The sequence below is a fragment of the Plecotus auritus genome (genome assembly GCF_963455305.1).
Source record: "Plecotus auritus genome assembly, chromosome: 7".
Lineage (NCBI taxonomy): Eukaryota > Metazoa > Chordata > Mammalia > Chiroptera > Vespertilionidae > Plecotus > Plecotus auritus.
Window position 1 is genome coordinate 83,935,658 of NC_137774.1, and position 19,710 is coordinate 83,955,367.

Below are 19,710 nucleotides of genomic sequence, written 5' to 3' on the forward strand. Positions count from 1 at the left end.
CCCCATCCTGCCTGTGTGTTCAGGGCTGCTGTGTAGAAAGCCTGGACGAGAGGACAAGGGAGGGAAAGACGGGAAGACTGAGTCAGAGAAGGCTGGGGATGAAACTTGAATCCTTTGGGATCCCCATTGACAGAGGAGGAGAGCTCAGGCCCAGGGAGGAGCTCTCCTGGCTCAAGGTCACAGGAATAGTCCAGCCCGAATGGAAAAGACCTCCACTTTACATGGCAAGACCTGCTCCCCAAGGAGCTGAGCTCTGCCCAGCGGGAAGGCAGGCTTCTGGATGCTTGGGAAGAAGGACCTGGTGGAAGGCTCAGGTGCCAGACTTTGGGACTTGGAGCCTGTGAAGGTTGAGAAACTCCACGGGGTCTCCCTTTCCCCACGAAAGCACTTGCTTGCCAACTGGGTTTAGAGTCTCTTGGCTTGTGCGTCCTTAGGGAGCAAAGAAGTGACTCAATGAAGCACTTAAGACATCCTTGGCTCTAGGGGGTGGGTGTGATTCAGAAGTCACTCACAGAGGCTCATCCACAGCCTCCTCCCTGCCCCTTCCAGCCTGGGATCCAAGGATCCTCTGCGTGAGACGCTTCCGTGGCTCTGACACTCCTGAACGTCCCTCACGTCTCCACCTGCCAAGCAGTCTTTGTGCGCAGAGAGGATCCCGGACCGCAAACTCCAGGGCGGGCAGCCTGCTCCACTCCTCTGCCTCATGCTTGCTTGCCACAGGGAAGGCAGGATCTCGGGACCCCCAGATCTTCCCCGCCCGCCTCCCCGGGATTCTGAGCGGGCCCACCCCCACCCAAAGCTCCCTCGGTTTTTCTGCCCCCGCCTCGTTTTCCCCGCCGCGGGACTGTTCCCCTTCCCCCTACCCCACTCTCACTCCGGTCCTAGCGGGGGTCTGCCCTGTCTGTTTGCCCCCACCCCCTTCCTTTCCCTCCTTTTCCTCCCTCGCTCCGCCCCAGGCCCCGCCCCTCTCCACCCAGGCCCGCGACCCCCGAGCCTGTCCAGTTGCCCGTCCCCCGCCCCTCCGGGAGAGGGTGTGGGAGGGGAAGCCCCGCGGGCTGGGCCCCCCTGTCCCTGCGCGCCGATCCTCGCGCGCGCGCCGGCGCCCCCTGCGCGGCCTCCCGCTCCCGCCTCCCGCCTCCCCTCCTCCTGGTGACGTCCGGGTCCCTGCCCGTCTGAAAACTCCGCGCCGCGGCGGTGGAGGCGGCGGCAGCGGCGGCGGCGGCGGCGGCGGAGGAGGAGCAGCGGCGAGCCGAGGCGGCGGCGGCGGCGGCCCGAGCGGGAGCCCGAGCGGCGGCCGGCGGCCGCGGGAGGCACGGGGAGCGCGGGGGCGGCCCGGAGCCCTGGGGTCCCCGCGCCCCGCTCGCCCGCCGCGCTCCGAAGATGGTGGCGGCGCCGTGCGCCCGGAGGCTGGCCCGGCGGTCGCACTCGGCGCTGCTCGCGGCGCTCACCGTGCTGCTGCTGCAGACGCTGGTCGTGTGGAATTTCAGCAGCCTCGACTCCGGGGCCGGCGAGCGCCTCGGGAGCGCAGCGGCCGGCGGCGCCGAGCAGCCGCCCCCGGCTCCGGCCCCGCGCCGCGAACGCCGGGACCTGCCCGCCGAGCCGGCTGCAGCCCGAGGAGGAGGCGGTGGCGGCGGCCGCGGAGGACGGGGGCCCCCGGCGCGGGCGCGGGCAGGCGGCGCCGGAGAACCCCGGGCGCAGCAGCTGGCCAGTCGGGGGGCGCTGCCCCCGCGGGCGCTGGTAAGATGCCCCTTCGCCTGGCGTCCGGGAAGAAGGGAGGCAGCGGAGCAGCCCTGGCCCCACGCCCCCCACCCCTGGCGCCCTGGTCTCCAGACTGGGACTCCCCCAGCCTGCTGGCTCCACATCCCTTTGGAAGGAGTGGTGGGGTGCCTGACAAGGCTTAGGGGCCAGGGGCTGCCCCATCCCGAGTCGAAGGACTGCCCCCTTGGGGTCTGGGGAAGTTATCTCCAGAGGAGGCGCTTTGGGGGTTACCGGAGCTGGCTGGGTGCCTGCTCCTCGTCACTCTTTCTGGACGCTCCGACTTGCTCTATGCATGCGGGTGTTGGTGCCTCGGACCCTGTCTGAGTGAGTGGATGGTGCCCGCGATCTTCAGCCGCTGCTCACAGTGGCTTTCACAGCATCTCGGTTTTTAGCGAGCTGGGCGCAGACAACTCAGTGCCCGCTTGCCGCCGCGTTTCTTTGCCCTGGCCTGAGAGGGGTCTGGGTACAGTGTCCCACGTCGCCAGCCCTGTCCCTGAATCAAGACTCAGTGGGGGTGCCTAGCCTTACTTTGGGTCTTCCTCTCATCTGGGTGTCTGTCTCTAACCTTGCCCTCTCCTTGTGCCCTCTCTGACTCTCCTCACACTGCTGCCTAGTGTCAGGGCATGGCCAGTCGCCTAGATGGTGTCGCTGGCTCTCTGGCGCGTGGAGCTGATTCCTATCACCGGCTGTGTCCCGCCCTGCCATCATGACTTGGGCTGCTCGGGGTTTTCTGTGCTCTCTGGGTGTGATAGTCTGGGCTCTGAAACCGCTCCTTCCATAGGTCTCCTGGAGCCATCTGATTGCCTTCCTACTGTCCCCAATGCCTCCAGGGGTGTCTTGCATACCTCTCTTGGGCTGCTTTGCTGAGCCCACTGCACTCGGAGCTCAAGGAACCAGAGGTCAGAGTCCCCAACTCTGGGCCAAGGTTTCAGTGCCGGTGGGTGTGTCTGTCTGAAGGCATCACCAGAGCTGTGTGTCTGTCTTTATCTTCATCACTGCTCTTGGCTTGGGGGCCCTCTCCTAGCTCGTGGGGGTTATTAGATAACCGGGGGTAGTTTCAGGATCCCTGGGCACTTAGCACATGTCTCTGTTATTTGCCACTTGGGGAGCCTTCACTGAAGGCTGCCTTCCCACACAGTGTGAGGCTTGTTGATCTGCTAAACTTCTTTAAGTCTAGGCGACCCTCTTTGCCAGAGTGCGGCTCTTTGTGCCGCTGAGCTGAGGATGCGATGATGTCCTGTCACATAGCGGTAGCTGGTCTGTGTGGGTAGCAGGGAGCCGTCATTCCCTCATTTTGGGGGTAGGAGAGTGGATTGAGATTCCTGATGGAGAACCAGAACATTCCCAATGTCCAGCAGCCTCTTATGTCCAGCAAAGGGAACTCTCGGACTCTGCCTTTGAACCTAGGAGTGGATAGTGATGTGTTTGGGCAGAAATTCTTTCTGGATTTAGGGCCCCACTGAGAGGTGGGCGGGAGGGGTTCGGGATGTGCTCTGCTGATCCCATGTGGGAACAGGCAGCATGGGTATGGGGCTTACTGTGTCCTTTGCGTCTGGGGTTCAGACCAGATTCCGGAGGTGCCTTTTGGGTGCAAATACCCACCTGTTGAAACTAGTAGAGAGGAGGAAGGAGGTCTGGCTGGCAAGTTTCTCCCAGGGTCCCTGACAGTTGAGTTCTCTATCCATTTCCCCATTTTGTGAGTTCAGTTCAGTGTCCTGCTCTCTCACCTCCCAGCTCAGCCACAGAGAGGTTTGCAATGGGAAGGTGGGTGGGAGACTGCCAGTTTTCCTTTTTTAGTCCTTTGGAATGCCAGCAGCAAAGCTGCTTTGCTTTTCTGAAACTCTGCTTTGATCTGCAAGTTCAGTTACTGTCCCCCATCCCTATCTCCCAGTCTCATTTTCTTCACCTTCCGATATAGACACATATGTATGTATTTTATTCTGCCCCCCCCCCCCCTTCTTCTTGGCTGTCTACCATACTGTTGTCCATTGTTGTGTCTCCTGGATTTGTATTTTATTTTATCTGCTTGTCTGTCTCCTCTCCCCTCCCTTCCCCCACCCCCCGCACCCCTGTAACCTCATGCCCTGCTGGATCCTGAAATCAGTACAGACTTGCCAGATGGGGCCAGGGGTCTGTCCTCCTCTGGCTATGCGCGCCCCCCCTCCCTCCCCTCCCCAGCTCCTGCCCTTCCATGGAGCTCAAGGAGACCAGAAGGGGGCAGGCTGTTCCCAAAGTCTGGTGTCTCCTGAGCTTGGGTTGCAAGCTAGGAGAGGACCAGACCGTTTTGCGAGCCACTGAGGCCCTTGCAACACGCGGTTTGTTTGCAGACCCTGCTGAGGCTGCTGGCATGATGCTTTGGAGCTGGATTCAGGAAAGGGACATTAAAAAAAAAAAAAAAAGCCCTGTGATTTTCCAGATGGCTCTTGTAAAGAGCTGGTGAGGCACGTGCTTGGGAGATGGTGCTTAATCTCTGCTCTGTTGAAGTCTGGGGTGGGATGGACACTGTTGCTTCTTGCACGCAGACAGAATCTGGGCCCTGGTGGTGGCGGTGGGTATGTCCCAAAGAGCATCAGGCAGGCACTGAGCATAGAGCATTTTCTAATCCAGACCTTGCTGCTTCCTTCTGCCCACCCGCCCAGAGCTTTTGCACTTGTACCTTTTATGTTTGAGGAGCTGCACCCCCATCGAGGGAGCTGATTGTATTTTTGGTACATTTTAAGAAAACAAGAGGAAACACCTAGTTTCTCCAGCAGACAGAGACAGAGAGTACTAGGATGGTGGCAAGCTGGGCATATCCCTAAAAGATTTGCAAACTTCCTCTTTCCTCTCAGCTTCTTTCAAAGCTCTTAACTATTAGAATTATTGGCTGGATTGTAGTTGTTTTGTGGCTGTGACACTGAGTTTTTTCATTGAGTCCCCAGTAAGCTGTGGATTTTACTGTCATTTTAGAATTTAAGAAACAGATGGGCTCACCTATAAAGGAAGGGGACAATGGGGAGACTTGTCAAAAAGATCAAACTACAGTTCTGAATAGATTTGGAGCAAATGAAGGACAATTGTGTGTGGTAATGTAAGGAATGTTTATTTTTTCCCCTTTGCCTCCAGTGAACTTCTTGCAGTCCTCGCGTTTATTGCTTGTGCCCTTAGATAAATTGTTACTCAGTAAGTTTCATTTAAGAAACCTAATTTTTATTACCCTTGAACACACCCATACACATACACACACTTAAAGTAAAATGGTTTCTGTATTGTCTGACCCCTTGGAAATGTTGATTTTTCTGCAGAAATTCCTCATACTTCACATTGCTCAGATAACTCAGGATGTTTTCAGACGCTGGCAGCGACTTTGAAAAATTGGTTCACTGTATGCAGAACGCCTCTGGTTCTAACAGCCTCAGAGGCGTAGCTTTTCTTTCTAACCAAATGTTTTGAGACCACAGAGAACAGAGGGTATTTTATTGACGGGTTTTTTTTTTTCTCCTTCACACTCTCAATGGAGTTTTATTTTGCTTGAGCAATGCATTACACTTTGTATACAGAAATATGCATCATCAAACAATATTTACCTTCCTGCAAATGTTGCCATCTGCTTAATCACATACTGGAAAATGTTAGATAAAATAGATAAATAAAAGGAGAAATGATTATACACATAGGTATATATATATGTTTTGTATATACAGGGTGTCCCCCCAAAATGTATACAAACAATGTCTGAAGCTTCTATTACATTTTGAAAATGAAATGTATTTTAATAAACATTGCCGTTATAATTATTCAAAGTGTGTATATAGTATGTGTGTATATATATGTATATACACACACATATACACACAGGGTGGGGCAAAAGTGGATTTGCAGCTGTGACTATGCAAAACAGTTTATTCTTGTATCATTATTTATTCATTATTGTATTATTTTCCATACCAACAACTGTAAGCCTACTTTTGCTTCGCCCTATATATACTTTCCTCCAGTCTCTCTGCACTTTAGACTTTCTCTCTAGTTTGTCAATTAAAAAAAGAAAACCTTCCAGAGGTTGAATGATAAAATGCCTATTACTGTTTTCCAAAAACCAAAATAACCTTAAGAATATCTCTGTGGTAAAGGTCTGCTTCCTGCTCAGAGCTGATGTGGTCAGTGGGCCATAAATCTAGGTGCAGAAGGACTAGCATGTGCAGTGCCAACATGACTGACTGCCTGGGATAAGGACTGCCTCCTCTCTGTCTTTTGGTTAATACTGCCCTAAGACTTGGCCCTGATGACAACTCTCTCCTTTGTATCTCCCCATTTTTATTGACCCTGGTCCCCATCTACCAGAAACACAGAGAAAATACTTTGGGAAAAATAAAAAAAGAAAGCAATCACAAACTCAACCCCTGCAAAACCCAAGTTGAAAGGGAAGGGGTGTGAGCTATTCTTTAAAAAAGAAACTCATAGTATGTTTGAAAATAAGCAATTTTTTTTTCACAATTAGCATCCATTTTCCCATGCCAAGTAGAGTTTGAGAGAAACTCACGGCAGTAGAAAGCATCGTCTCCTGTGTGTCAATCCTTGGAACAGGATGGAATGTGGTAGGGGGAGGACCAGTAACATTTATTGAGTGCCAGCTGTATGCCAGGCATCCTTTAGATATTTTGTGTACATCATGCTCACCCCGCCACCCCAAAAAAAATACAGGCTAGAAGAAGGTGTTTTCCAACTCAGAAACTAAGGACATTTGGCTAGAAATTGCTGGTCTTACGTTGTCGATTGTGTGGCAGGAATAATGAGGGCTTTGCAGATATTATCTCACTGTCTCAGTGACTATTCCCAACTATTGTTGTTCCCATTTCACAGATGAAGAAACTGAGGCTCAGAGAGGGGAAGCAGCTTACAGTGCTGGGGAAGAGCAGGACTGGGCTCCAAACCAGGTCTGCCTCCATTCCAATTGATGGGCAGATTTCTGAGCTCCTTGTCTGTGCAGTTCTTTGAAAAACCCTAAAGGCAACTGAATCTTCAGATCTCTTTTCTCACTTCTTATTGCCAACCCTGGAAAAAGAGTAGATATACAGTTTTCATTGACTCTGGCCCTTAAATAAAGAGACAAGTAGAAGGATAATAATAATAAAACAACCACCACCATAATAATAATGTCTATACAGCTGTTATAATGTGCCAGGCACTGTTTTAAGCCCTTTGTATACATTAACTCACTTATTCTTTAAAGGCATGTACTATTGTAACTTCAATAGCCAGCAGTCATGGTGCTTAACACAACCAGTCCTGTTCTTGGTGTTTTACAATTATTAACTCATTTACACCGCATGCTGCAGTGAGGAAACTGAGGCATAAGGAGCTTAATCAACTTGTCTAAGGCCCACCGCTATAAATGGCAGAGCAGGGATTTGAACCCAGGCAGTCTGTGCTCTTAACCACTCTGCTCTACAGCGTCCCTTATACAAGCATCTTGCAAAGGTCCACAACCTTGGAATCATAGAACTCATTTAAGGACACACATCAGTAGTTGATTTGGGCACCATGCCCAGCACCAAGGATAGCCCCAGCGGGCCCTGGAGAAGAAGGTATCCGCTATAGTGAAATACACGGAGCGCATCCTTGGGAGTAACTGAACTCGAACTGCCAAGTTGGCTGGAGGAAAGCGTTTTGAATTCAGCTCTCTCTAGCCAGGGGAGGAGGGGGGAGAGGGAACTGTGCAAAGGTCCTTGGCCAGTGGAAACAGCTTTCATTCCTCCCCAGCCGGCTTCCTGATGCTCCGCTCACCTCGGTGAATGGCTCTGTGGTTCTCTCCGGTGGAGCCCATGACTTGCCCCCAAGAGACTGGGTGCAGCAGGGAGTTATCTCTAAGAACATGCAGTCCGATTGTCTTGTGGGCACTTCTTCTGCCTGCAACAGAAACTACCCGTTTGCCCGCAGATATGCATCAGGTTGTGCCCTTCTGATCCCTGTGGTTAGGGTTGCCCCTCCCCTAAGGGAAGCCAGAGACATTACCAAGAAGGTGACAGGGACAGGGGCAGGATGTGTGTGTCACCTTAACCCCTTCAATAATGTAGACTGGCATCCACACACCCGGCCAAGTTGGGAAGAATGTCCCCTAAGGGCATTCTTGAGTCCTTTGAGACCCTCTGAAGGCAACAAAGTGGACGTGTTATGTCTCATGTCTGGTTTGTCCCAGCCAGGTGACTGCTGGCTTATCTGGGCATCTAATCCAGGCTAATGTGTCATGGACGCTAATGACAAGCACTTCTCCCTGGAAATCCTTTGCTGTAATCCTTGGCCCCGAGGCACATTGTTTAAGCCCAAAGGAGTCCAATTTATTGGGCGGAGAGATTGATGGGAAGATTGCCCACTGGGGCACAGACACTATAAACTGTAATAATGATGATGAGGAGGAGAAAGGGGATTTCTCTCTATTGAATGTTTACCTTGCACCAGAAAGACATGATCTTATTGAATTCTTACAACTTCCTGCAAGTTAAGGGCTATTAGTCTCACCTCTATTTTACTGATTATCTATATATATAAAAGGCTAATATGCTAAGTGTCCATCCGACCACTAGCTATGATGCACACTGACCACCAGGGGGCAGATGCGCAATGCAGGAGCTGCCAAGCTGCAGTGACTTGGCAGTTCTTGGGTAATGCACCCCGAAACCAGAAAGGAGGGAGCCCAATTCCTTGCAGGGCTGTGTGATTTCACCTTCAGCCGTGTGTTACGTTGTATGTTGTTGCTGGGGCACTGTTGGCCCCGAATCTGGTTTACTGCACACTTGCATTTGTGTTCCACACCCTGTTCAACAGCAACTTTGCAGAGTGCCCTCTAGCACTCCAGGACCCTTCGGGGGATGTTGGAGAGCTGGTTTTGGCCCAATCCCCACAGGCCAGGCCGAGGGATCCCACCTGCTGGAGGGACCCCGCTCACTCTGCAGACGCCCTTTGAGCCACGACGCCACCCCAGGTGTGGCCGGCTGGGGAGGGACCCCGGGAGGTTGGCCCCAGGGCGTGTCCTGCCCATCTAGCTCAGTCCCACCCTGCAGGCCACTTTCTAATTAATTTCTCTTCAATGTGCACGAATCTGTTCACCGGGTCACTAGTAAATAATAAAAGCTAAGGCAATAAGCTGGGTGAAAGTTAAATAGCTGGGAAGTGACCAGACTAGGAATTCAGGGTTGGTGGTGATTCCAAAGCCTGCATTCTTAGTCTCAATTCAGAGCCAGTAAGTCCTTTATTCCGTACCCCTCCCTCCTTCACCTCCTTCCTATCCATTCATGCAGCAACGCATGCACCCATCTATTCATGCATCCACACATGCATGCATCTGTTCATATGCATCTATCCATCCATCCACCCATCCTCCACTCCAACAGTTAGAGCATGCCAGGCACTGAGCCCAGCACTGGACTTGCCTTTGTGAACAGGGAGATGCGCTCCCTGCTCTCAGGGAGACTCATCCAGCAGGCGAGGGCTGGGGCCACTGCTAATAGATGGCCTGTCAACAGAGAGGTTTCTCTCAGGTTCTGTCCAAATTCATTGCTGATCTTCTTTCCCCATGGTGGCCTTGTGGACACAAGAGGAAGGTGTTCTCTGGACAGGCGGGGGCCAGGAATACTGTGATTCAGAGGCCTGAAGCTCTCGAGTTTCCCATCACCCCCAAACTGGGGACACGGGGCCTGGACTGCTGCCTTTGTGGAGTTCACACTCTTCTCCTTTTAGGTGAATAAGGAGCCCAGAGATGAGCAGGGAGCTGCCCGAGGTTTGCAGGGGAGCAGGTGATCAGATGCTGAATGGCCTGTGAGGCATGTCATGTGATGTTCCGTTTGGGGGGCAGTACTCTGACATCAGAGGTTCACAGCCGAGCTCTACCATTCATGTCATGCAACCTGACATGTCACTTCTTCATCTGCCAGGCAGGGCCATGAGGGCACCGTCCTGGAAGGGCCTGTGCAGGGGCACAGCTCTGCTTCATGGCCAGCCTCCTGTCTTTTTTCCATGGCAGATGTTTGCAAGAGGGGCGATTCGTAGCTCCTGGGTAGGTTGTGTTTGGCCCGCACAGTATACTGAGTTAGAAAGGCACCAAAATGTAGGGGTTAGGATGTGCTATAAGACCATGTGGATTTTCAAAATGCCTTTAAAAAGTCACAAGGTCCAGCAGCATTGGGCTCACATTACTTCTTGTCCACTGGGCAAGCTGAGGAGGAGCTCCCCCGAGACCCTCCAGGCTCCCCAGAGCCCCCCAAGGTCTCCTCCTTCACCTGTGATCTCTGACAGACATCTTGACTGTGGAGATTGCTGCCTCCGTGTGGAAGAGCTTCGTGTTCATGGTGACGAGTTAAAAATAAGTATCTGTGGTCACCTTTCAGTTATCCCCATGTGGCTTACTCATGGCACCTCTGTACCTCAACTGCCTCTGCCTTCCCGTGGGCCCCATGGAGGTTTCCTTCCCTCCCTGGCTGTTGGCTTATACTCAGAATATGCAAATTCTTATATGCAGCAGCCATTATGGAGGAAACATCGGCAACAAAAATTGAATCAGTTCTGCAGTCAAATATGCAATTTGGTAAACTGGTTTCCCCTTTGTTGGGGTGAGTATAAGATGCTGTTTCGAATCATCCACCTTCCCCTTTTTGTGCTCCCCACAACCTTTCCCCCCAGTAACAGGGGCTGGAATGTGGAGAGTGGCCACAGAGCTGGCAGGGCCCGGCTCATGGAGGGATGGAACATTCCAGAGCACCTCGGGCCTCGGGTGTGTGCCCACTCTGTTGGGGATGACCTGGCACGTCCATCAGATGTGTGAATAGGCCCGCGGTCCTCACCAGCTTGGGAGGATATAATTCACTAAACAGACGAGACAGCGCTTGGAGGCTCAGAAAACCCTGTACGAGTGTCAGATGGGGTCCCCCTCAGAGCAGAAGAATGCGAGAGGTTCATACCAGTTGGCAGTGCTCCCCTCACGTTGCCTTGTAACCGCTGGGGACAAGGAGGGAAAGAATGAGGAAAGTCCACCGAGGCTTCCCACCCACTCCTCTGTCTGCCCATTAATTCACCAGACAGTGGCTGAGGGCCTGCTGGGGGCCGGACTCTGTGTGAAGAAGGGGACTGACAAGACAGCTGGGCCTCTGTCCTCCTGCGGTTTATGGTCTGGGAGTAGGATGACCCTCAAACAAAAGCAAACAAGAACATTTTAAAAAGTCAGATCGTCACAAGCGTAGTGACAGAAGCAGTTGGGGTGCTGAGAAAGTAAGAGGCCATGCGAGAGGATTTATTGTGCGTTGGGTGGATTAATTTTGTTTATTTTTGGTTGAGTACTTTATTTTGGATGGACCCCTTTGCCCAGAGGCGCTGCAGACTGACCCCAGGAATCCTAAGTATGACGTTCACACCAGTTCTGACATAGCAGTGATTGAAGGTGCTGCGTGGGCAAGCCTAGTATAGCAGCTCTTAATAAAGAGTTTCTATTCCTATCTGCACTAAATCTATTCATTCCTTAAAGTTTGCATATTTTTAATGATTTTTAAAACTGAAATAGACTATACATACAAAAGTGCCATTATTCTAACCATACAGCTTGAAGAATTTTCAGGGACAGAACCCACCCAGGTAACTCACACCCAGACCGGGGGACAGAGCACCCACAGAGTCCCAGCGGCACCGACCCCTGCTTTGTGGGTGAACATTTTTTTAAAAAACTTATAATAGCTGTATATTTCTTTTGAATGAATAGTAGAGAAAATATATAAATATAACCAGACAGTCAAAATGACAACATTCGAGCTCCTACTGCCTAATGTGCGGGTAAATTGGCATTTCAGTAAAAGAAGTTAGTTCACATAATGAAAACACATAAATGATAGTCCCAGACTCTGATTCTAATCTTAATCCTGGCTCAGTTTGGATGGTGAATGACTGTCCAGGTCATGGAATGACTAAGGTTTTGTCAGTAGTGGCTTACCATTTTATTTTTATAATTTTTATTTACTTATATTATTACTAGGGGCCCAGTGCATGAATTTGTGCACTTTGAAAGGAACTGTGGGCCGCAAGGCTGCAGTGGGCACAGGGGCGGGTCTTGGCCCATCCTCCACGCCCCCTGCCTGGCCCCTTCTGCCACGGCCCCCGGCCCCCTGTCTGCTGGCAGCCTTGCTCCTGCTGCCGTGATGGTGTGGAGCAATTGGGGCCGGCGCTAGCAGCTGGTGCAAGTAGCAGCTGCTGCCCTGACCGCCCCTCAGGAGCAGGGGGAGGTGGAGAAGCCCTCAGGGACGATAGGGGCCAGCAGCCACCGCTCTCACCCGCCGATGGTGCCGAGCGATCAGGCAGCAGGTGTGATAGAGGCCAGCAGCCACCGCTCGCACCAGTCGACGGTGCCAAGCGATCAGGCAGCTCCAGTACCGTCAGCAGGTGTGAGCGCTGGGTGGGGCTGTGGCATGCATGAGCAAAGAATTTTCAGTAACCACCAGAGGCTCACCCCAATGATAGCGACCGGTGCCCAGCCTTGGTCTGGCACACCCGCTCACCTGCTCCACCATCCCACTGCAGCCGACACCCATCATGTTCTGCTCTCTGCTGCCTGCTGCTGACACCCACCATGTTCCATGTGCGCCCCCTGGTGGTCAGAACACGTCATAGCAACCAGTTGTTTGGTTGTTCCACTGTTCGGTCTATTTGCATATTAGCCTTTTATTATATAGGATTATTATTTTTATTTGAATTTTAGAGAGAGAGAGTAAAAGGGGAGAGAGAGAAAGAGAGAGAGAGAGAGAAGCATCTATTTGAGAGCAAAACATCAATAGATTGTCTCCCAACTGGGAATCGAACCCTTAAAACTTTTTGGTGTACTGGACAACACTCAAACCAACTGAGCCACCCTGCCAAGGCATGGCTTAACCATTTTAAAGACACCCTGCTTCTAGGGAACACTGTAAAGCAGGGGTCCTCAAGCTTTTTAAACAGGGGGCCAGTTCACTGTCCCTCAGACCGTTGGAAGGCCAGACTATGGTTTAAAAAAAAACTATGAACAAATTCCTATGCGCACTGCGGGCCCAGGACGAGTCGGCTGCTAAGCAGGACAGGCAGCGGCACCCGGTGGGCCGGATAAATGTCCTCGGCGGGCCGCATGTGGCCCGCGGGCAGTAGTTTGAGGACGCCTGCTGTAAAGTATATGATTGTCTACTGTACACCTGAAACTCATACAAAATAATATTAAATGTAAACTGTGATGGAGAAAAAATTTTAAAAAAATATAGAAGAAAACTGTAGACACCCTGCTCCTCTGGGAAATTGCCGTGCTGTTTTGTCCGGAAGTCCAAGTGGAAAGGATTTAAGGTAGACCTTAGGAGGAGCTGTGCTCTGGGTCCCTCCGAGGTGCACTCCCAGTCAGGGCCTCTCTGATGGCCCCTGTTGCTGTCTGTGCTTCTCCCAGTGATGGGGCTCCCCAGGCCCGTCTTCTGGGCTTAGGTTTGGACCCTTCCTGTGCATCTCTTCGTTCGTTTCGTGTTGAGTCTGTACTGAAGTCACCCACGTGTTGAACACGGAATTATCTGTGATGAATAGGTCCCCAAATGGGCCCGAAATGACTACATTAACTTAACCCTGAGCCAAGACTCTCTCTTCTCTTTCGAACCAGGATAACAGAACTGCAGCATAACTGGAACAGCAATTTGAAAGGGCAGCAGAGACAACTAATCATTTTATAACGAGCAAGGGGAGAAGCAATACAAACAGAGCCCAAGGACAGCATAATTTCGCAAAGTCTTAGCGCTCAGCCAGACTCGGGTTCACAAAATAAACAAATGTTTTTGGTGATGGGGAGCTGACATACACATTATTTAAGGACAGTATTGAAACCAGGTTGGATGGATCAAGTAATACAGTGGTTACCTCAATAAGCTTCATTTCTTTGGGGACATGGAAAAGCTATTCTCTTTCTTTTTTTCTTCTTTTCTTGTGAAACGGGGCATTATTCTTAGAGATGTAATGGGAAATCCTTTCTTTTTGTTTTCTTCTTTCCAGACCGGTGGCTGTGTTCTCGTTACTTTTTAATGCAGGACCATGCTTTGCAGGTGTTCTCTTTGAAATACAAGCCTATTCATGGTCTCCCTTCCTCTCTCTCCTTTCTCCCCGGCTCAGTCAGCTGCTATAAAAGACGCTAACAGAGAACCCCATTTGCTTGTCATCAGGCATCACAGAAGATTCAGTCCTGATGTAAAATGCCCTCATTACCTGCTTTTTCTTCTAGTCCTATTGAATAGTAGTTGTGGAGTTGTTCTCTCTGATTCCCTCTTGTTTAGAAGATGCAGTGATGACAGAGAACAAGGCGGAGATGACGTCAGGAGGGGTGTTAAGAGCCAACTTGGGAGGTTTGCAGAAGGGTGCTGAGTGAGTTATTAACTCCTTTTAGGTGAGAGGATGACTACTGTTTCGGCCTTTTTTTTTTTTTTTTTTTTTTTTTAGGGGAAAACATGTCACATGGAGCAAATGAACTCTGTTGCAGTATGCAGGTGGTATAATCCACCAGCAAAAGTGGAAACTATAAAGTTCTGACCCAGTGAACCGGCTTCTGTGGGTTCGGTCTGGGCTACAGATGGGATGATGGCAGCATAGTTTCTTCCTCCTCCTCCTCCTCCTCCGAGAGGGAGGGAGGGAAGGAGGGAGGGAGGGAGAGAAAGAAACATCAATAATGAAAGAGAATCATCCATGTGCTGCCTCCTGCACACCCCACACTGGGAATCAAGCACGCAACCCGGGCATGTGCCCTGACTGGGAATCGAACCGCTACCTCCCAGCTCATAGGTCGACACTCAACCACTGAGCCATTTCGGCTGGGCTCTTCTTTTTTAATTAAAAAATTTAAATTACTGGCCAACAACTGCCAAAACCGGTTTGGCTCAGTGGATAGAGTGTCAGCCTGCGGACTGAAGGGTCCCGGGTTCGATTCCGGTCAAGGGCATGTAACTTGGTTGTGGGCACATCCCCAGTGGGAGGTGTGCAGGAGGCAGCTGGTCGATGTTTCTCTCTCATCGATGTTTCTGACTATCTATCACTCTTCCTTCCTCTCTGTAAAAAATCAATAAAATATATTAAAAAAAAATAAATAAATTACTGGCCAACAGTTTAAAATCAGTGATTTCAAATAAAAATCTAATTCGGATTTCCTATTTAAAAATTTGAAGTTCTGGCCTTTTTTGCGGGAGGGGAGACAACTGATTTGCGGGAGGGGAGACAACTCCTCTACAGGGGACACTTCTTTGCCATGAGGTCACCAGTCTACTTTGCTGATTAGAGCTACCTGTAAGACTGCTGTTAGGATTTTAGTTTCAACTACAATTAATGATAATAAAAACAATAATTGCTGTTACCTATTAAATGCTCACTGTGTGCCAGGCACGGTGCTAAGCAACATCTCCTGGATCTAATCATTACAACAGTCTTGTGACATTATTCCCATTCACAGACGAGGAAACTGGGCACAGAGAGAATAAGGACTTGCTCAGAGTCCCAGAACCGTGGACTTGGAATTTGAACTCAGTCAGGTGACCAGGGAGCCTGTGTGTCCAATACCACGAGCATGCTGCACAGAATGTTCTAACAAAGTGATTCATTTAGGAATTTTTTCCGAGTGGCTCTGTGGAAGGGTTGTCACCGGTTGCCTGGATGGAACCACTGAGACCCAGCTCTGAGTAGGTCTCCCAAAGTCAAGCTATGATGTAAAATGCAGAGCATGACTCACTGTCTCTAAAGAGAGGACAGGCATGGACATGACCATGCACTTGGGCACTGGTGAAGCTGGCTGGCTGGCTGGCTGTGGTGGAAGGACCCTCACCAAGGTTCCCACCGTCCCGGCACACCGCGCAGGGCAGGGGCCGCGGCACCTCCTCCATCTACAGCCTTGCAGCAGTGAGGCAGCATCTACAAGGTAATATTTTGATAAGTTGCTGATTTGTATTAAAATAATAATTACAGCTATAATTACAAGCACGATTTCAGCGAGACTCAGCTGCTGACTGTGAGAGAAAATAATTAACTGCCTATTCTCTCGGAATGGAATCGGAAGCCGGCGTGGCCTTTCTCCCGTCTGTGGGTCCAGCACAGGTTTTGCTGCAGGTTGAAGGTCATGTGTGTCGCCAGATGCTGTTTATGATAACAGTATTGACGGCAGATTTCCATGTGGGGAGGAGCTGGGAACGGGGTGAACACCGTCCATTCCCACAAACACGGAGGAAAACGGCCTGACCGCAATCTGCTGGTAGCATCACCCCTTACACCCTGAAATGCACCTCATCTAGAAGCAAATGCATTAACAGCTGGCGGAAACGTGATGTAACTCTGCCCTCCATGATTAAATCTTCTTTAGTACTCCAGCATTGACAGATACCTGGCCACAGCGAAGGATTCCGTTCATTTGATGGCTGTGGTTCTCTTTACATTTCTGTGTTTGAAGCTGACTGGGTGGTCCCGCCTTGATTTTGCTAAATTTCGCTTGAATTAGAACATACTTGCAGGTGTCATGCATGTACAGCCAACCAAGTGTCCACGCTCGAGTAACCAGGACCCAAATCCAGAGCACAGAGCATTACAGCCCCCTCACCGCCCAGGACCCCTGTCATTCCCACTCCCCCTCCCACCTCTCCAAGGGTAACCTTTATCAAGACTTCTGACCCCACGAGTTGACTGTCGCCTCCATTTAGAAATGGCACCCTGCGGTAGGCACTCCTTTGTGCCAGGTTTGTTTTGCCTGGCATTGTGCGAGCTTAAATTGCTTAGGGGAGACTATATTATCCTTCGGCAAACTCCAGCCCTGCTGCCAGATTCGGCCCCTGGTCTGTTCCTTAGCTAAGAATCCTTGTGAGCTAAGACTGTTGTTTACATTTTTAAATGTTTGGGGGGAAAGTCCAAAGAAGAATTATGTTTTGTGATGTGAGAAACAATGAAATTACATTTCAGTGTGCATACATTGATTGGCACCTGGCCGCATCCATTCACGAACATTGGGGCCATGGCTGCTTTTGCCCGATACTTGCAGAGTTGAGTGCTCTCAACAAAGACCATGATATTTACTATGTGAGCCTTTACAAAAAAGTTTGCTGAGTCCTGGCTGGGTGGCTCATTTAGTTGGAGCATCGTCGCGTACACCAAAAGGTTGCGGGTTTGATTCCTGGTCAGGGCACATACCTAGGTTGTGGGTTCAATCCCGGTCGATTGATGTTTCTCTCTCTTTCCCCCTTTCTAAAATCAATACACACATACACTCAGGTGAGGATTTAAAAAAAATTGTATGAGTTTGCTGACCCTGTATCTGTATTGTTTTATGTATTTGTAATTGTTTACTTACATTACTGTATCATATTTCATTGTAGAATATACTACAATTTACAAAAAATGCTGCTTATAGGAATTTGGAAGGTTTCCAATTTGGGACCATTACAAAGGTCACTGCTCTGAACATTCCCACGCATGTCTTCCGGTAAACAAATGTTTGGGAAACGTTACTGTCGGGTATATATCTAGGGGAGGGATTGTTTTAACCAGTGTTGTTTGTTTGTTTTTATCTTGTTTTCAAACTGTAAGAGAAAGTTTATTTAGAAAGTCACAGAGGTAGAAGTGAGCTGTAGAAGAAATGGGCTCAGGCAGGAAGTTACAGAGGCAAAGAGAAAGGCCCTTGGAGCTTAGGAGAGAGAGGCCAGGAAAAGGCACCCGAGGGAGGGATGGGGAAAGGCATGGGCCTGGGCGTGCTCAGCAGAGAGCTGCCCACTGCTGTTAATGGATTGCTTTGACAAGTGCGTTTTAATTCGAAGTCTTACTTTCCCTACTAGGGAATAAGCCTTGCTGATACTTTCATGTGTTGAAACTCTGGACCAAGGCTGACTTTCAAAAAAGTAATTCATCTTGCAAAACAGAGGGTCAGTCGAACCACAGTTCATTAATGGATGACGGCTTGTCCATCTCAGTGCCTTCAAGGAGATTGGGAACAGGCCCGATGTTGTCTGCTTTCGTTGCTTTTGGAACTGGTGCCATCATGTAATTCCTCGTACTGCAACCCTGTTGTCCAAAGGACTCTATGCAGCAAAACAGGTCTGACAGAATCAGGAGGGCTTTTTTTTCCCGATGTCACTTTCTGCTTTCAGTGACTTCTGTTTATCTCCAGTTGCTCTTGCTAGCAGGGAAGCAGATGAATCCAGCTCTCCATCCCAATAAGCTCTCGATCCCAATAAGCTCTCGAGCCTACAGTAGCATGTGCCATTTTACAGAGAAACACTGTGCTGAGATATCACTTCGGGCACTGCATACCTTGTCCGTGGCCACAGCATTGGAGCTAAGAGATTCCCCTGAGGGGGTGTCTGTGTGGGTGTTGTCAGTAGTGTTTAACAGCGCCCGTCCTGCTCAGTTTCCTGTGTGCTGGTCCTCTTCCATTTGCTGTCCCACTTTTGCAGGCAAAGGCACTGACAGGGTTGAGAGAAGAATGTCAGGATTCCCTAGGATCCACCCATCTTTCAGGTTTGCTTGCTCTGGCTGGAAAATGACTTAATATTCTTTCTGGGGCTTCCTGTCAGCCTCCTCCTTCTAGCCAGCACACTTTCCAGGAGCAAAGTCCTGCTTGTTTTAATCCAGCCTCCTGCCTGTGCCTTGTGCAATTTTTAAACTTAAGGAATGTCACAAGAGAAGATTTTCAGCTGCTATTTTAGTATTTTTTTTTTTGAAAGACAATTGGATTCTGTGGTTAATAGTTGAGTGGAATTGAAGCCCCAGTCTCAGCTAAAATTCATGTTGTATGTGACTTAGTCTCTGGCAGCCTCAATTTTAGTCTTTAAAAGAGGGATGCAGAGCTGCAATGGGGATGCTTCTCAGGTATGGAATTCTAATAAAAGAAATTTAATCTTTAAGTTCTGGTAGTTTTGCTCCTCTTCTCCACCTACCCCCACCCCACTCCAAGCTTGTTTACTTTCTTTGTTTGGATATTTAGTTCCGAAAAGATAAAACTTTTTTTTTTTAATAAGCATTCTATGAAACTCCTTACAAAGATGTATGTGTGTGTATTTGAGGAGATGGCCTTTTCTTTTTAAAGACTGTTTGCTAGATGTTCCAAGATGCCCCAATTAAAATTGACAATTAATTCATCTCAATAGATTTCAAAAGTAGAAATCTCCAGGCCTCATTTATAAAACAATAAGATATATTAAAAAGTTAGTCTCTATAAGGCAGTCCCTTTGAAAATTTAAACAAACAAAAACTCCTCGTCTAAATAATTCTTATAGAAGAAGCCATACTTGGAATTTCACATTATAGGGTGATTCATGAAAATGAAATAGCTCATACCAAAATCCACAGTTTTGGATGAGGCCAAAACTGTGCCCCAAGGACAATTAATAGCCTATTTTAAGAGCACTTTAGCTTTTGACCTGAAACACAACAGATGAAAATGATTAAGAATTACAGTTATTTTTTTTAAATATTGAGAATAAACAAGTAAAGTAGAGAAGGGCATAAGAATATAAAAGCAGAAATTCGTGAAATAGGTCACAAATACCATAGCACTTCCTTGTGAGATCCACTAATGACTCAACAGTACAAAATGTTAATCTAGTTCCTCCTGGGTTAGACTCTGTGAACAGGCTGTGTGTTCCTAACTCCAGTTGGTTGCTCAGTGCTTGTTGTTGCTACTGAGTAAAGGAAGAGTGGGTAGCAGCAGGAGGAGTCACTGCAATTTCATGTTCTTGGTGGGGTGGATTAGGAGAAGTTCTCTCGTAGCCTGCCCGCATCAAGGCAGGGCAAACCCTATGCACTTCTTTTCTACTGACCAACTTCCTCTTCTTGCTTTTAAGAATAATAAGGCTGGCAGGACATTTTGTTATTTTGTAGGATACATAGATTCTCCTGCATGTTCCCAGAGATCTTTGCGTCTAGGTTTGATTGACTTCATAGGTCTTGTAAAGACAGTGTTCTCCTTATCCTGGAGTTTAC

The 19,710-nt window shown here is 49.4% G+C and overlaps 1 protein-coding gene across 1 annotated transcript in view; it reads left to right on the forward strand.

Moving 5' to 3' along the window:
• Positions 1–1,238: 1,238 nt before the first annotated feature.
• Positions 1,239–19,710, forward strand: part of XYLT1 (xylosyltransferase 1) — a 309,698-nt gene continuing 291,226 nt past the window's right edge. Inside the window, exon 1 of the mRNA XM_080679050.1 lies at positions 1,239–1,737. Coding sequence (XP_080535176.1) covers positions 1,381–1,737 — 357 coding nt within the window. The 5' untranslated portion in view covers positions 1,239–1,380. The remainder of the gene's footprint in view (positions 1,738–19,710) is intronic.